Source organism: Rhododendron vialii, chromosome 12a (genome assembly GCF_030253575.1).
Source record: "Rhododendron vialii isolate Sample 1 chromosome 12a, ASM3025357v1".
In the NCBI taxonomy this organism is placed as follows: domain Eukaryota; kingdom Viridiplantae; phylum Streptophyta; class Magnoliopsida; order Ericales; family Ericaceae; genus Rhododendron; species Rhododendron vialii.
In genome coordinates, this window is record NC_080568.1 from 34,463,446 (window position 1) to 34,481,896 (window position 18,451).

Sequence of the window (18,451 nt, forward strand, 5' to 3'; positions counted from 1 at the left end):
TCTCCTGGTGGAGGCCCTATTGACATGGAACTGAATTTGGGTGTTCCTAATTTGGGGCGAGCTAAGGGCTTCAAAAAGAGACAGGGCACATGCATGAGAAGAGTAGGTGGATCAGGAAGATTAAAGCCTTGACATGAGAAGATTAGGAAGATGGCAAAATTGTTAAACGATCTCGTCTTAGTCGGTTAAAATATCTTTACGACTTGATTTCATATTGACTAGATTTTATTGTTTTCTCTTTTGTTAAGAAGCTATGTGTAGTGTAATTGCTTGTACTGATGTTTTTTGTGATTAGGATTCTTGAACACCTTATCAGCCGCCAGTGATGGAAGTACACCGGGAATAACTTGTGTCACACACGACATTACTAATCCGCCTTTGTCATCCCAAACATCATACTATCCATCCGCAATTGTTTCAGCCGTGTTTAATGTCCGTGATTTCATTGTTGTTATTAGAATGTTTGTCGTAGTGCATTTTCTCATAATTTTTTATTTTTCCAGGAACTTGAATCGGCAAGACATATTCCAATGGATCCAGATGAGCATAATGCCCCATGGATAATGAGTCACTCTTCCATGATGATGGCTTTTTTATTTTAATCAACCCACCAAAGTTGAGTAATTCGAGGGATCATAAGTTATCAGGGAAGTACCATTGGAGTAGTTATCAGTAATAGACCATTTATTAATGTCCAGTCATGCCATTTTTAATTCTAGCGTGGACTGTTTGAAATATGGATAGGAGTTAGCCCATCAATTTATTTTTTGAGCGAGTAAGGATTTGATTCAACTAATTAATTTTGTCTTTGGATATAGGCCAATAGAGGGGGTTTGAACTTGAAGCATCTATCACTGGTCGAATAAAGGAATCATCCCATCTTTCAGCACAATCATTGGTCTGTGACTGTGATCTAAGACATCAGGGCTTATGTGAGCTCATGGAGGCATGTGAGGAAGTCTGATGAGAATAGAATGTTGTGTCTTGATTGGAACATCTCGTGTAGAGTCTTGAGGCTTCCTAGGCTTTGGTTTTTTTATGTGAAGTTACGAGGATGCGCCCGGGCGCAATACAATGCGCCGGAGGCACATTACTGGATCCTTGGATGCGCCCGGGGCGCATGTAACTTTGCCTGAGGTGCATCATACACAACGCCTACTCTCCTCCTTCTCACTCCTTGTCAAACATGCCTCCTCTCCTCTTCCTCCCTCCTCTCCGCCGCCGCCATCACTACCATCTCGCCACCCAAGTAGAGAACCAATTCACCAATTTAAGTTCCCCATATCAGGGCATAACCACCACCACCACCGCTTTACCACTACTACCACCACATCTCCATCACTACCACTACATCACCGTTGTCATTTCACTACAATCGCAATCGTTTCACCATATCACCACTATGTGAGGGGCTAATTTTACTGTGGTCTTCTTGAACCTTTTTCTCCTTTCGATAAACCGTGGAAATGCTGAGTTGATCTTCGCGTACCTGCAGAACCGGAGGGGGGTGTTCCTCCGGGAAGAAGCTTCGACGAACAAGTCAGTGAGTGGAGGAGTAAGAGGTTTGGTAAGAAATTTGCTAGGAGAGAGAAGAGAGTAGTTGAGAGAAAAGGTCCGATCTTGCCCTAGAAGGGGCATTCCTCTATTTATAGGCAAAGATGTAGAGTGCTGCATAGGTTGGTTCTGCAGCCCATGTGCTTTGTCACTTTCGGATGACGTCATATGTCAGGAACATTTAATGAACGCCGCTTCTTGGAGATTGCAGAGCCGCGTTTGTCAATGTCAGACAAGTCACATCAATCAGAGATGTCACCTCGGTTATTAGAGAAGACAACCCACATATCATCAGAGGCTTCTAGGAGGTTCCATAAAGGCGGTGTCCGAATGCTATCCTGAGCAAACACATTTCCAGATGCTTAAAGTTCTACCGATCGTTAACAGCTTCCTAAGAACAATGGAAAGTTTACCAAGTGAAAGGACCTCACCGAGTGATAGAAATACTTTCCGAGCAAAGTTAGTATCAAACGTTCGATTATACTTAGGAGGCTCGGCAAGACGCTCAGAAGTTCGCCTATTGTTCAGAAAACATGTGATGTGAAATGTCAAGATGTGTCTTGACCTATAGATGAACTGAGACAACTGAACGATGAGTCCACAGTGATATCACCCTTATGACCCCTTTGAACCATCTAATATTTCGGCCCACTACACACTACCATGACCACTACCACCACCTCAAAGCCATCATTTCACCACCACCATAAATTCGCCACCACGACTATCACCAGCCATATGATGATTTCCAATGTCACCGGCCACTAAACTATTTCCCCCTCACAACCGCTATCTTACTACCGCTACCATCGCTATCATCTCAATCAGCATTTTGGCCACCACTATCAACACCAGACTTCCACCACCACTACTACCTAGCTACACACCATCATTTCACCATTACATGCACCTCCAATCCACTACAACCACCTCCAACATTACCACTTACTCACCATGACTTGACTACCACACCTCCACCTTATCACCATGCGCTCATTTCGTCTTCAATGCCATCAGTTTATCACCATAACTACCATACCTCCACCACCCCCGCCACCTTACAATCACGTACTATCTTACTACTGCCACAACTACCACACCTCCTTAACCACGTTACCTCGCTAACACTGCAACCGCAACACCACCCATCCACCACCATCACTTCACCACTTACAGTACCTTCCTATCACATACACCACCATCACTTTACCACAACTACCAGAGCATCACCATCATCATTTATCTACTTCCACTACAACCACCACTACCAAACCTCTGCCTACACCTTTTTACCACAACAAATTTCTCATGCATTTTTGTGGCGGTTGTAGTGGTGTCCGTGAGGTGGTGAATTTTAAAAATTGTAGAATAAAAAAAACTCTTTTTTTTCAATCTCTAAAGTATGAAATAGTTCTCAATCTTTTTTCCGTTGATCATTGCACCGGTGGTGGTCGTCATGGCAATTGTAATGTGGTGCATTGAAGGAAATTGAAATGGCAAATATTTTTGATATTTTTGAATTGAGAATATCATTGACGTTGTTTTGGTGGTGGTGGTTTTGCAGTGTTGACGATGACATTGAAATTAGTCTCAATCTGAAAAATTCAAAACATTCTCAATTTGTTAGACTTCAAAATATTTTAAATGTATTTTGTCATAGTGCAGGTTGTGATTGCAAAATGTTGGTAGATTCCGCTATTTAGAACTTATTTTAAATTAATTTTATGGTCTCGATGATGTGGAAATAATGGTGGAAGTGGTGGTGAAGTGATGGTGGTTGAGTGCTGAAGAGGTTGTTGTGGTGGTGAAGGTGGAGTGGTGAAGTACAATGGTTAATGCGGTGAGTCGGCAGCCACAGGACCCTTGGCATGAAGAGGACGTCAAAAAATGGTGGTGGAGGTGGTCTGGTAGTCGTAGGGGTTGAGTGATAGTGTTGGTGGTGTAGACACCAAAAATTGGATTCGTGATAATAAGTCCCACGTTGGGCGAATTTCACTAATTAGATGGTTTTCGTATGCTTTGATGAAGTGTAGAAAGTCTTATGTATCTTGTGAAACTCTTAAGAAATTACGGATTACCTTCAAACTAGGGATGCGAGTGCTGAAGAACCTTAGAATGCGTAGAAGGTTGCGGAAGCATGTTTCAATCTAGTGGCTCCATTGATCTTTGAATTGTGCTGCATTTGACCTATTTTTAATTAGAAAACAGTAATTACTTTAATTGTTGAATTCCACCATCTTATATTCCTTGTAAAACCATCTTTATCCATATATAATAGGTTTTTATCTGATTCAAAATGTGGGTGATGCAAGATTTTCTCAAAATGATTTATTTGTCATGGAGGGTAAACTCGTCATATCATTTCAATGACAATAATTTTGGATTCAAATTTGTGCGGTTAGAAAAAGTAGACTTATCAAGCTTTTTAACGGTTCAAACCACGTATAAATTGGAGTTCGAGAGCGTATGTGGCGAACTTGTGAAGTTTGGCCTTGTGTGCAGTTACAATGATGCGCCCGGGAGCAATACAATGCGCCCGGGGCGCATGTAAGTGCCCCTGAGCCGCATTATACAACATTGTCACCTCTGCTTTGTCTTACCCCTCTTCCACCACGCCTCCTCTCCTTCGTCTCACTCCTCATCAACCGTGCCTTCTCTCCTTATCCTCCCCTCCTCCTTCACCGGCCACCACCACCTTGCCACCCAAACCAATATACAATCCTGCAGTTCTAGTATTTTATACCTTACATTCAGAATGTAGTTTTGCCGTTGCAGCAGATGAAGTGCCACCATGTGTTGGATTTACAGGTCTTGGAATTATGGGTTCACCGAATGGCTCAAAATATCATAAAAGCTGGGTATGATTATCTTTCTTTATTTGATTCGAGCTAATATTATGTGTCACTGACGTCAATACGAATCACAATGTTCAAAGTTGCTTTATCTTTTAGAACTTAGATTATCTGTCTGCGTCTTAGTGATTTCGAGATTGAACAGATAATTGAAATACATTGTCTTCGTATTCCAGTAATTATGTTGTACCATATGCTTGGAAATGATTTGTACTTATGGTGCTATTGCAAACAGTGAAAGATGTTTGTGCAACTACATTTCCTTGCATCGAAATTAATATGTATACAAAAAGTTCATTGGTGATTGGCATGTGTGTAGATACGAAGTATCTATTCGGAAGTTTGGAATAGGACGGAGAGCAAATTGGTCCCCGTCTCTCGCTGGGTGCAAAGTAAGTAGTTGGAATAAGAACCAAATTTACTAGTGTTTGCAGTTTGATGTATTTTGTTGTGGTCTCTGTTGCATAATTCAATGTGAACTCCTGCTTATCATTGTACTATTCCCCCCAACCCCCAAAGCTTTAGTTTAAAGATGGTTGTTCTCGACTTCATGGGGAAGGTATTATTTTCCTGTATGTTGATTGCTGCCACCTCTTTCTGCTTCTTTCATCCTATGGATTGGGCTGCATAGCATGGGCTACCCTCTTCTTGTATCCACAAGCTCCTCCTTATCCCTCTTAGACTTTCTAAGACTTCTGATCTTTGCTCCTTCTAGTGGATTGACAATGTTGAGAATATAAATAATAAAGTTACCCCTCTCTCCAATATCTTAAGCTTTTAGATGAGTTGGTGGTTAACAATCTAATATGGTATCAGAGCAGGTAATAGATCCTGGGTTCGAATCTCACCGTCTACCTAATGATTAAAATATTTGCACGTGTTTAGCCCGCTTGTAAAGGAGAGTCTGGCAATACGTGAGGGGACTTATTGAGAATATAAATAACAAAGTTACCCCTCTCTCTAATAGCTTAACAATCTTAATAGACAGGAGATACCCCATGAGCTTGGTAGCTTGTGGTTTTGCTTGCCTTCTTTTACTTAGTAACTTATACTTTTGTTTTCTCATATCAAATCCGCTATCACTCCAGTCTAATTGTTTCCTTCGAGATGTGGGGGACGGAGCTCATGCAATGCAACTCATTGCGAATGTGATCATGGTAAGTTACCTTTTGTTTTCTCCCTCTCTCTCTCACAGGCTTACGTGGTGGTGGTAAGTTGTGACCAACTGTCTGGAGTGTTTTTTACAATTGTTTGCATTACGATGGCATCTTTCTCTGAAGGATTGCTCCTCAGAAAGTAGGATTGGACCTGAGTGTTCTAGTAGAGGTACGCTTTAGTTCGCGCGTGATAAGAATTTCCATACGCACATCCCCATTTGGAAAAATCTGTTTGAATCCTTTCCTAGCTGAGCATCTTCGACCATCCATTGTTATTAATTCTCCAGGTAGCTAGTTTCACAGGGCGGCACTAGTGCACCTATGTTTTCAATGAAAGAACCTTCAAAGGACATGGCCACGGTTAGCACTCTATACAATCAGCAATGGTTGCCTATGAGAGTGTGCTGGTCTTCGTTATATTGGCTGAATGAGTTTATGCAGTGTAACCTGAAGATCATAGCGTCTTGTTACGAATACATTTTGAAGTACTTGTCTTCTATGTTTCTCCGTATTTAGTGCGATGCATCGTCCTGATAGGTTCAGTACTAGTTTTTCTGACTGGCATTTGGTTTGTGGAATCAGTTGCTTCAAAATCACAGGTTGAGTTGATGTGGTATGAATCAGTTACGTACATAGCCATTAACTTGATATTATACTTTGCATAATTCTACATACTTAGTTGTAAATAAATTAGCTAGGGTTGCAATTTGTACCTGCTATACCAATCAGGACAATGATTTCTTCAAGGCAGGCCACTCTCTAGTGTTGTAATGGTAGATAAACAAAGGAAATGATTTTGCCACTCCATTTTTTGTTAACGTCATTCCCCTGCAAGTGTATTTTTGATGCAAAAATACACTTGCAGGGAAATGACGTTAACAAAAAAGGGAGTGGCAAAATCAACAGCCATAAACAAATACTTGTAGTAGGAATCAACAAAATTCTGCCTATTTAAAATCAAGTGGGGTTGCAACTTGCACAGGCTACTAATTAATCAAGATAATGATTAATTATTCTAGGCAAGCTGTCGACTACTGTTATTTGCTTAAAGTAATAAAGCAGATCGGTGTTGCTAATATCCGCTCACTAGGTGGAAGATATATAATATCCCAATAATTTTAAAAAAGTTTGAATATCAATACACACATCACGGATATTAATACATTTTCACAACTATCAATATAATTTTTTCGGATATCAATGCATCTTTTACCTATTATCCTCACGCATTTTCGTTCTAAATTTATGTAATACACATGTTTGTAATATAATGAATAATTTATTCAAGGTCGGTTGATTTTTGAAGCCAATGCCAGAAGATTGACTATATCCAGCTAATTTCCCAAATTCCCAGCTATAACTGACGTCGATTAGTAGGGTCTATCTATTTAATTAATTGGCCTAATTTCTCGCAACTCGGCTCTCCAGCCGGTTCAGTTTACGCGTATTTTGAATAATTTTGGAGAACCAATCTAGTCATCTACTAGCAGGGGCATCAATTGAAGCCAAAGAAAAACTCCTTATGTACTGTCCCCAAACGAGTTGGTAGCACACCTGAGAATTTTTGAACCTCGAATCTTACAAGGGAGCAAATTCCTAAATACCAGATCTAGACCACCAGGCCAAAACAAGATAATTTTGCGGCTTGCCAAAACAAGATAATGATTAATTATTCAGGACTCAGGTCACAAGGTTACAAGGGGCTCTCCTGCGCGCTCTATTCCGGCGTCGTCCTGAGCTGGAAAACAAATCTGAACTGTTTACTATCTAGAGTTAAACACTAGCAACAATTTTGGAAAAAATCAAGTCAATTGACTCCATTCTGTTAAGATTTTTGTTTTTTTAAGTAATTATTTCTAACTTTACGAGACAAGTCATTCTCTCACATTACGTCACCTTTAATTCAAAAATAAGTACTTGTTTAAGTTAGTGGAACACACCCAAACCTCAGCAACGATAGCTCTTTCATCGAATCAAATAATCTCGTCGTTTAATTTTTAAATTGTATTTATCGCTGAATTACTAAATAAAACATGATTTGTTCATTGTGTTACCGATGCCTGATTGATTTTATTTTTCTACGAGACTGTTGTACACATTAAGGTGTACAAAGTGAACAATTTGGATCATATTTTAGAACTCGGGGTGACTCACGAGGTCACAGCAGAACCCCCTGTCCCAACCATTAGCATTATATGAGTCGAGGCACTCTCGTAATTGGGTAATTTTGAAACAAGTGTAGGAAACTTAGGGATGGCAATCCCGGCCGCCCCACCCCATTCCCCGCCCCAAATGGATTGGGGATTCGGGGATTTTTCGGGAATCGGGTAGGGGATGGGGATAATTTTTTTAAAAAAAAGGGGAACGGGTAGGGGATGGGGATGGGTATGAGTCTATCCCCACCACATCCCCGCCCCGCCCCGTTTGTGTGTGTGTGTGTGTGTGTGTGTGTGTATATATATATATATATATATAATAAATAAGTTATATACATAAATGAAAATTATATAGGAGTACTATATGTACATAAGTGAGGAAGAAAGAAAGAAACCAAATCTCACTGTCAATTAACATAGAAGTAATTGAATTCACTTACCACGGATAGAAGATTAGTAGAAAAAAGACCTGAAATCGATAGTTCTAGTAAGATAAATATTGTTCACGTCTGATAAATATTGTTCACGTCGGAAATTCATGAAATAGCGTCGTGTTGAGAGACTAAGAAACGAAGCTTTAAAGAGCTTTGTGTGTGTTGTTTGTTCTTGGCGTCTTGTTGCAGGAGGAATATCGGATTAAGAATACCGATTTTGCATGTGGTTCCAGTTGGATCCCCGATTCCCCACGGGGATCCACGTTCCCTGTTTTGGGAGGGGATGGAGGGTAAAAATAATTCCCCGGTGGGGATCGGGGAGGGGATGAGGATGGATTTGGATTCGGGGATCTGGGACTGGGATAGTGGTATCCACCCCCTACCCGCCCCATTGCCAACCCTAACTCAGGGTGCTGTAGTGCATCCCCGCATTACACGTGTAATGCGGCCAATTCGGCTGTTTATCTCTGCAATGGACTGCTCGAATTTTCATCCGAACAATGGACGGCTAAGATTTGTAGGAGCTCGGATTAAATCCAAGCTGTCTGCACAGAAATGGACGATCAGATCGGCCGCACTACACAGTGTAGTGCAACAGGTGCACCGCAGCCCCTCCCATTCCAATTATTCAAGGCAAGCTGTGGAGCAAGAACGGAAGAAAAATCGCACACAATAATTAAATGGAGTTTTTAGGGGAAAATTTTATCCTTTCAAAGCTGTCGCTATTGTTCCATTCAAGTCCACATTATTAATTAGTACCATAATGGATAAATAATGAACCCACTGCAATTTGAAAACTTCTTGAATAGTAGTAGTTGACAATGCAACACTCCGTCTCACATCGGAAGTCTATATGGATGATCTTGGGGATATAACAAACCATGTGGGCTAGTACTAGTACCTTGGGCTTAAGCTTTTGGGCCATATGATATGACTTGTGGATCAAAATCAAAGTATTGGGCCAGTGGTCTGCTTGGAGCGTTACAGGTGGTATCAAAGCTATCCATGTACACGATCATCTGGGCCTTGGAGTTTCGTTTGATTTGGTTGTTGGTTTGATTTGTATTGGTGATTATAGTGCTCAACCCCTCGTGAGGGCACGAGGCTATAAAGTTGGGGAGATTGTAACACCACCCCCGTCCCACATCGAAAGTCTACATGAATGATCAAGGGCATATAACAGATCTTGTGGATTACTACTAGTATCTTGTGCTTAAGCTTTTGGGCCATGTGGTGTGGCTTGTGGATCAAAATCAAGGTATTGAGCCAGTAGTCGGCTTGGGGCGTTACAGACAAATTGCAATTTAAGTCCACATTATTATTTAATTTCAAAAGCAATACCATTCTTGCACACTATGGGATGATAGCTCAGAATCTTTTACTGTATTTCTTTAATTTGTAGCAGACGATTCATAATCGAAATATTGGAAAGAGTGGATAAATATATGTAAACCTTAATTATATAACACAGGCTAATGTTCCTGCTTTCTCGCTCAAATGTCACTATGGGGTATCACAAAAAAAAATTGCTTTTCTATGTGGCTGGTGAGAAAGTATTGGGGAGCCGAAAGATTGGGCCTGTAAATCGAGAATTTTAAAGATTGGAGCAGAAAGTTGTCTTTTAATGCTTTAGAATTTAGATTATAGGAGTACACAACAAAACACTAAAAGACCATATTTAGAGGGCACTTATAAAAAAAGTAGGGAGCAAAAAATCATTTTCCTAAAGTGAAGTTTGAACTAACTTAGTTTAATTTTTTTATTTTGGGCCAGAAAATAGAACATGGGTAGAACTCTTAAATGGCACTCAGAAAAAACAATATAATAATACAAAAATTGTCGGTTTTGAATTACTTTTTCTTTAGTGAAATTTTTAATTTTAGATCATACTATTTAGTATTTACTTTTTAAAATTTCTCTCCTCGTTACTAATGAATAATCTAAAAAAAAATTTGGCACAAAAATAACAATCTGAAAAAATAAAAATACGTCAAAAATAAAGTACGAATGGAGCATAAGGCCTAGTTTGGCATTATAAGCCAAATGGCTTTCTTCTTCTTTTTTGTCTTAATTCAATTTTTTTTTTTCATATTTGTTAGTTTTTCATTGGTTTTTTGAGGATTATTGTTTCGTCATGATGAGAGGAATCTAAAAGGTAAAAAATTGCGATTGTAATCCAAAAATTTTTGAATAAAGAAGAAAATAAGCCATGCATGGGTAAAGCTGCTATTAGTAAATGTATTTCTCTCGATATAGGTACTCCCGTTTGGTCAACTAACGGTGCACTAATTACAAATGGTCACAAGGCAAGGGGATCCATCGTGATTTTATAATGTGATAATTTCAGTAGAGGGGTATAAGTGAAATTTATCCAGTAAAATAAATATATATGCACATCAAATAATGGGGCGACTTATAAACAAAATATAAACTGAAATCACAATTTATTATAAAAATATCACCGCTACGTCATTAAAATGGCAATTTTTGTAGCTGTATCATTGTGGAGCTGTTCGCAGGGCCGGCTCATAAGTTTTGGAGGCCGGAAGCGAACCTCTTGAATAAGACCACCCTATACTTTTCATATAAAAATGGTCTACAGTCATAAAAAAAAAAAAAAAACCAATACAAAAAATTTACCATACCTCAAAATCCATCATTTAAAAATTATTTTTCTCGTACTTTTTGCTGCAAATGCATTGATTAAGTCTTCATAGTCAAGCTTCTTCTCCAATTCCTTCTCGATAGACAACATAGCCAATCCATATAATCTTTCTTGAGACATGGTTGACCGAAGATAATTTTTGATCAATTTCAACTTTGAAAAGCTTCTTTTCCCCAATGCAACTGTAATCGGTATAGTCCACAATTTGGGTCTATTTTGTGGCTCTTAAATTTCAATTGGGCCTATTTTGTGTAAAGGAGGCTAGTGTAATTTTTTTTATGGACCATATATATATATAGAATCCTAAAAATTTGGGGGCCCTCGTTTTTAATTTTTTTCGGGGACTAGAAGCGCCCGCTTCCCTCGCCTTGGCTATAAGCCGGCTCTGGCTGTTCGTATAATGGTATTAGTTGGTAAGGATTCTAAACCGGGCTCATGCGACCATTAAATTCTACATGCGTGTAGCATAAATTTAGGGGTTTACGTATACGCATGTCTAATTAATATTAATTAATAAGTGACAAATCACCGTTGATGGAGAAAATTAAGAAAATTTATTACAACGTACTATTTTGAACGAAAACTACCTCCCAATTACAAAGGTATGTTCTCATAGCCTTGGTTAGTTTATAAATTTATAATTACAACAACAATGCTACTTACACAACAATAGAAGAAAAATTTATGACATAATCTTAGCTAATGATCCCACCTTCGGAGAAGGCAAAATCACTATGTTTACCAGATACGCGTAAACAATAAACATACGTTTACTCGGCATGCGTACAAAATTTAAAATATATATATATACACACATACTTACCAATTTTCAAGTCAGGGATCCATGATTTTGCTACAGTCCGCACCTTCTCTTTTCCGATCGAATTGCGATGATTCGAGCCGCTCAATATGATCAGAACGGAAAAGGGAAGGTGCGAACGGATCATCGCAATTCGATCGGGAAAGGGGAGGTGCGGATGGTAAGAGGGTGTGGATAGGAAGAGAAGTGTATATATACTACTTACAGTGTGAAAACTTTATATTCATCTCAAAATCAATTGGCAATGAGTGGAAAGGTCCCAGATGTTATTAAGTGATCACTCATTCCACTTCCAAGCAATGTGGGATTCTATTTCCTTAACATCCCCCCTCACGTGCAGCCGCATTTGAGGTCTGTCACGTGTGGCCACTTTTGGGTCCTATCATCGTGCAGCCTTTTTGCTGGTCTGTCATCGAATGTGGGGTGGAACAGGCCCCGCTCTAATACCATGTGAAAACTTTATATCCATCTCAAAACCAATTGGCAATGAGTGGAAAGGTCCCAGATGTTATTAAGTGATCACCCATTCCACTCCCAAACAATGTGGGATTCTATTTCCTTAACAGAAGTAAAAGACAAAGGTTAGGATAGTAATATTCAAATGGCGTACCCAAGTTTTTTTTGCTGATCAATATTGGTGCAATCACTGGAAAGTCTTTCTTTTAGTTTATTAGTTTATTGGATCACGTGCTACCAAAAGGAGAGACCCCAATGCTGGTCCTCTATTTCTGAACTCCCTTCTACCCATCAATCTGCTGTTGTAGAGAGAGATGACTGACACTGCTGTTGATATTTTCTTGGAGACCTTGAAGCAGCTTACAACGAGCTCCAACCTCGATTTTATCATAGATGAGAAACATCAACTTCATTCTCTTGAAGAGGAGATAAGGTACCTGAGAGGATTTCTCATGACTACGGAGAAGAAACGCATCGAGCATTTAGAAGTGATGAAATTGGTAAGGCAGATCAGAGACGTGGTATCTGAGGCAGAGAACATCGTAGATCTATTTGTAATTCATGCTTTCAAGGCCGATGCCTCGAAAAAGAAGAAAAAGAAGAAAAAGAAAAAAAAGAAGAAAAAGAAAAAGGCTAGTCGTGAACATCAGGATCATCTTTTCCTTGACCTGGGAAGTGTCAAAAAGGAGATCAAGACTCTTACGGCTGAGGTGAAGAAGATTTACGACGAGAATATGTATGACATTTACGGAGTTGCAGTCAAAAAACTCAAGCACTCTTCTACCGAAAATGGAGGTATTGGTATATATTTTCAATATTTTTAAGATATTCAAAAATTAGTTAGTTCCGATAATTAACTTGTGTTTTATGCATTCCATTATTTAAGCTATGTCGGGCATGAGATCGACTAATATCAAATCATTAGTACGATATAAGCAAAGCAAAATTCGTTAGTGACAAGCTCTAAAATTTTTGTTGTGTCCTCTCTATTAATGTTACCATTTTGTCAAGTGTCCTTCATTTACAGCCTGCATGGACAAATAATCTTGGGGAAACCCAAGTTAAGCTAGCCTCACCAATTGAGACATTCACACCACAGATTCCAAACAGGAAAGAGAACTTTACCTTCTTTGTTATCGTCTATTCCATCTCTACAATCTAGCAGTCCTTGTTAAAGAACGATGACCACAGCTGCATATACCACGCCACCATGCCAAATATATATGGTCTCCAGTCTCGGAAATCAAGATAAACGATTACATTCACCACCATGACATCCATCCTCTCTAAACCAATATAAGTTCAACCGTGTTAGGGTTCACAAATAGGGGTCTAAGGGAGAAACGATTTAGGGTCCAAAAATTGGGATTTGTATATATGTCTAAACATAAGTAGAGGGAGAAGAAACCTGGTGGAGTCCAATCGTTGAAAGGATCTGGAGCACTTGCATTAACTGCGAAAGCGACCGTTGAAACCGTCTGGAGCACACATTCACACGTGCATGGATAGTTTCGGACACAGTTGTGTCTAGATATGTATTCCTAGATTTTTGGAACAAATATTGGCTTGATTAATTAAGAATCAAAATTTTGTATTGTTCATTGGTAAGTATACAGCTCAAATATTGTTCGTATTGAAGACTATTTACTCATAATTGGGATATGAGAAATTGTTCTTTTCCAAATCTAATTTTTTGTTATGCTTACTACGGCCCCATAACTTTTGGCTTCGCCCTCGATCATAACCCTTCCTTTTATTTTCCATGAGGAGGTTTAGGTTCATCAGGAGGGAGCAACACATCCATAGTAGTAGAAAAGAAGGTGGTGGTCGGTTTCGAGAAGGAGGTAGATATATTAATGGGAAAGCTTCATGACATCGGACAGGATGGACAACTGGAGATTATATCAATTGTTGGCGCTGGTGGAGGCGGCAAAACCACCTTGGCCACAGAAGTGTATGATCAGCCTTTGACGTCGCAGAAATTTGAAATTCGTGCATGGGTCAATGTATCTCAAGATTATGATAAGACTATGAAGAAGCATTTGTTGATTCGTATTTTGGAATCAACTTTCTCAGAAAAACGTGAAGGTTACGAGAAGATTAGTGAGGACAAGTTGGGAGAAATGGTATACAAATGCTTGCAGGACAGAAAATATCTCATTGTCATGGATGACATATGGGGCATTGAAGCCTGGAATGATATCCAAAGATCATTCCCTAGAGACCGCAAGGGGAGTAAAGTCATGCTCACTAGTCGACTACCCGTTCAACCTGATAGCATCTGCTATGTCCCTCATTGTTTGGTTCCCTTACCAAAAAGTTGCAGTTGGGAGTTGCTAGAAAAGAAGGTATTTGTATTTTAAAAAGTTGATGTACGTTATATAACTAAAAATAGTGATTTAATCATATGCTTCATTATAATTTCGCTATATGTTTCTTATTTATAATTTCATTTCAAGAATTTCTATTTAAAAATTTCTTATTCTTGTCATATGAACTGCTAAACTTCTATTACTTGATCGAGTTGTATATAATTACAACTGTAGACCTCTAGTGTTGACCATATATATGGAACAGGTATTCGGGAAGAAACACTGCCCATCGGAGTTGGTGGAGATTGGTAAGCAAATCGCAGAAAAATGTGAAGGATTACCACTTGCAATTGTTGCAATAGCTGGCATTCTGACAACAGAAGACAAGACACTTGATGTGTGGGAGGAAGTTGCTAATCATTTAAGTTCAACCATTGCCAAAAACCAAGAGGGCTGCATGAAGATACTAGAACTTAGTTACAATCACATGCCTCTTCATTTAAAAGCATGTTTTCTTTATATTGGAGCACACCCTGAAGATTATGAAATCTCCGTACGCGAGTTGATATGGTTATGGATCGCGGAGGGATTTATTCAGCAAAGTGAGGGGGGAAAAAGCTTAGAGGATGTAGCAAAAGATTACTTAATCTGTCTTGTTGATAGAAGTCTCATAATGGTAGCTAAGAAAAGTAAATGCCACGGAGGAATTAAAGCATGCCGTATCCATGATCTTTTGCGTGAATTATGCTTGAAAAAAGCAGAGGAAGATAATTTCTTTGTGAAAATTTACAAGGGAGATTCCTTTTCACCTTCCGCTTCACATAAGCATCGTCGCCTCTTCATTGACCCTCAGTTCTTTCACAAGTTTTCCTCAAGGCCTTGTGCTCGAAACCTTCGTTCTTTTCGGTGCCTCTCATTGCCATACTCCTCGGGTTTTGAAAATCTGTCATTCTTTGTTGAAAACTTCAAACTTCTCAGGGTGTTGGATTTTATCTCCGCTACAAGCCTAGGAGAGATAGGAATAGCAGATCTAGTTCATTTGAGATACTTAGCACTTAGGTTAGAAGCAAAACATTTCCATGTACCTAATTTTTTTCACTACCTCTCGAACCTAGAAACCCTTAAGCTTCGTGTTTTGCTTTACGACAAGATTGCATTGCCTCGCGGTATAGTTAAGATGGCTAAGTTGAGGCATATACATGCTAAATTTGGGATATTAGTATATCATCATGTTTCTTATGATGAAGACGAGGGGAATATGTTGGATAGCTTACAGACCTTGCACGAAATATGCATTTGTGAGCATTGCCTACATTTCTTGGAAAGGACTCCAAATCTTAGAAAGCTAGGACTTCGTGGGTTTCTAGATAGAGAAAGGGATGAGGTTTTGATGCTCCCTGACCTAGAGTTCTTAAAATGCCTTGAGACACTCCATGTCACTGGATATCATGACAAGGAGCGCGTGGTAAGCACTGGGCTGAAGCTTCCTCGGACTCTTAAGCGGCTAACTTTGGCACATACGTACTTGAAGTGGGAGGAGCTATCAATAACCCTCCAAACCCTGCCGAGCCTTGAGGTTCTCAAATTGTACACCGACGCCTGTAGTGGACCAGTTTGGAACACAAGTGAACTTGAAGAGGGGTTCTCTCAACTCAAGTACTTGATCTTTGTAGGTCTGGACATCAACGAGTGGACTGCTACTGAAGATCAATTTCCGAGACTTGAGGTCTTAGTAATTGGAGTTTGCCCAAAACTGGAGCGGATCCCGATTGAATTTGCTAACCTGTATGAACTCCGCGAAATCAAGGTAGGGTGTTGCTGTGAAACTTTGGGGGAATCGGCCAGGGAGATTCAAGAGCAAAGGAATGCAAAAGCAGATGATGATTGCCTAAATCTCATTGTTTCGGAGGAGTGGCCTGTGGATTGAGGTAATTAATTACAGTAATTTTCAGGGCTAAATATCATCGGGTCAGAAAGTGGGGCGTCGGGACGTTGAGGGGATTTTCATGTGGGGCATTATGGAGAAATGGTTTTCCCTTAGCTTCAATGGGTTATTATGGAGGTTGTAGATTTGGGTTATCTGAAGTTCTGTTTTTTTATTTGTTTTTATTGGAGGGGAATTGATTTCTACACACCTTTTTTTCGATAACTACACTTCCTTTTTTGAAGTTTAGTGTTGAAAGTCTATGTAATTTTTTTTTTTTTGCTAAAAGACAAAAAAAAGTGTGAATATCAAAAAAGAAAGTGTAGAAATCAATTTTCTTTCTGAAGTTGGGTATATCAAGTCTAGTAGGACAGGAACGCAAGTAGTATATATGTTAAACCAACATCTAGCCTATGCTATGCTCTCATCACTGTCAATGGTGGGTGTTTTCAGTGGTGGATGAGATATTTGCGTAGAAAATTTGTCGAACATCTCAAAAACACTCTTTTTTTCTGTCCCGAAATACTCAATGTCATTTTCATGCCCCAACATTAGGAGAATACGAACTTTGATTGGAAGCATTATTATTGATCTCAGTTATATTAGCTTCAATTGTTTCATGGAATTTCAATGTGTGATAGAAGCACCTGATTTCATTTCACTATTGAATTGAGATAAAGCTCCTATTTTCTGACAAATTTGTAGGATGACCTTCATAAGTTGATAGCTTCTTTTTATAATGATTTCTATTCTAAGAATGGCTATTTGTGACTTTTGTAGTGCTATGATGATGGACTCAATTCTTTTCCAAGCTAGATGGGTTCACTACTCAAAAACATAGAAACCAACCATAATAAGTTCAACGGGCAGAGAAAAGGCAGTTGCAGTCACAAGCGTTATCAATATGTGTTTTATTTGTCTGTTGTTTTGTCTGTGCTTTGGAATGACGTTTTTCATACTATATACTGTGTGTTTGGTTGAAGCTTTGATTGTTGAGCCAGTTCAGTTTGTAGTTGACAAAATTGTTGTAGTAGGGTTATTTCGAATAATTGGTGATGATTTTTTTGGTGACTTTATCTTTATCCTCTTGAGACTTTTTCTCTAGCATCTTCAATTGTTCTATGAAACATGTGTCACTAGGTCCTCTCAAAAAAGCTTGGTCCAATTTTCCCTTGCCTGCATCATCTTCTATGCCTGTATCACAAATAATTTTCTCATAATTTTTATTTTTCCAGGAACTTGAATTGGCGGCAAGACACGTGCAATGGATCAAGATGAGCAAATGCCATGGATATGAGTCACTCTTCCATGATGATGGTTTTTTGGATTTTCTAAGTAAAACACAATCAACCCCCCGAACTTGAGTAATTTAAGGGATCATTAGTAATCAGTGAACTACTATTTAGTTATCAGTGAATTAATTGCACAACCAACACAACGATTACAACATTTTTGGTGTGCAAATTGATGGGTTTTTTAATTCTAGCTTGGACTGCTTGAAAACAGGATGGGAATTAGACCATCAATTTTGGTTTTGAGTAAGGATTTGATACACGAACTGTGGACAAGTGTTTTAGTTGTGTACGCATGTGTTTTGGGTTTCTGGATGAGAATTGGCTTTTTTTGTTATTTTGGTATGTAAGTGTTCTGATTGATCATATTGTGCACAAGTCTTTAGTTTACAAGTGTTATCTCAATAGGTGTTTCTCTAAATGCAAGGGTATTGTGTTAGTGTACAAGTCTTCATTACATGTTTATGTAAAGGCAAATGATGATAACCAGTGTCCCTCCGTAGTGATTAAGAAGCCTTAAAATGATGGAACATTCCTCCTAGATTTGGGTGTTCAGTCAATGTTTCAAGGTGATGTTCCGGTGTCTAGTCTTATTGATCGTAGAGCAAAATTGTGGAGTTCCTTTGGTAAGGGCTTCATTTGTTCGTGCTGATATTGTTGGGGGCATCTTGGCAATCAACTTGCCTAATTACAGGGATCAAACATAGCGGGATGAGATGGTTTGGGGCACTCGAAGGATTGTAGAACATCGTTCGAATTTGCCAATGTTTTCGCCTTGCAAATGAAACATCCAGATTTGTTTTACCATAACGATGGAAAACGCGCAAAG

The 18,451-nt window shown here is 39.1% G+C and overlaps 2 protein-coding genes across 2 annotated transcripts in view; both read left to right on the forward strand.

Annotated features, from left to right (window-relative positions):
- Nucleotides 1-18,451, forward strand: part of LOC131310744 (putative late blight resistance protein homolog R1B-17) — a 90,258-nt gene that overhangs the window by 34,138 nt on the left and 37,669 nt on the right. The gene's annotated exons all lie outside the window — the stretch shown is intronic.
- On the forward strand, nucleotides 12,269-17,410 carry LOC131310747 (putative late blight resistance protein homolog R1A-10). The gene is made up of 4 exons (XM_058337929.1): nucleotides 12,269-12,889; nucleotides 13,871-14,442; nucleotides 14,672-16,334; nucleotides 17,111-17,410. Exons 1-3 carry the CDS (start codon nucleotides 12,409-12,411, stop codon nucleotides 16,331-16,333), a joined length of 2,715 nt encoding a protein of 904 aa, XP_058193912.1. The 5' UTR covers nucleotides 12,269-12,408; the 3' UTR covers nucleotide 16,334; nucleotides 17,111-17,410.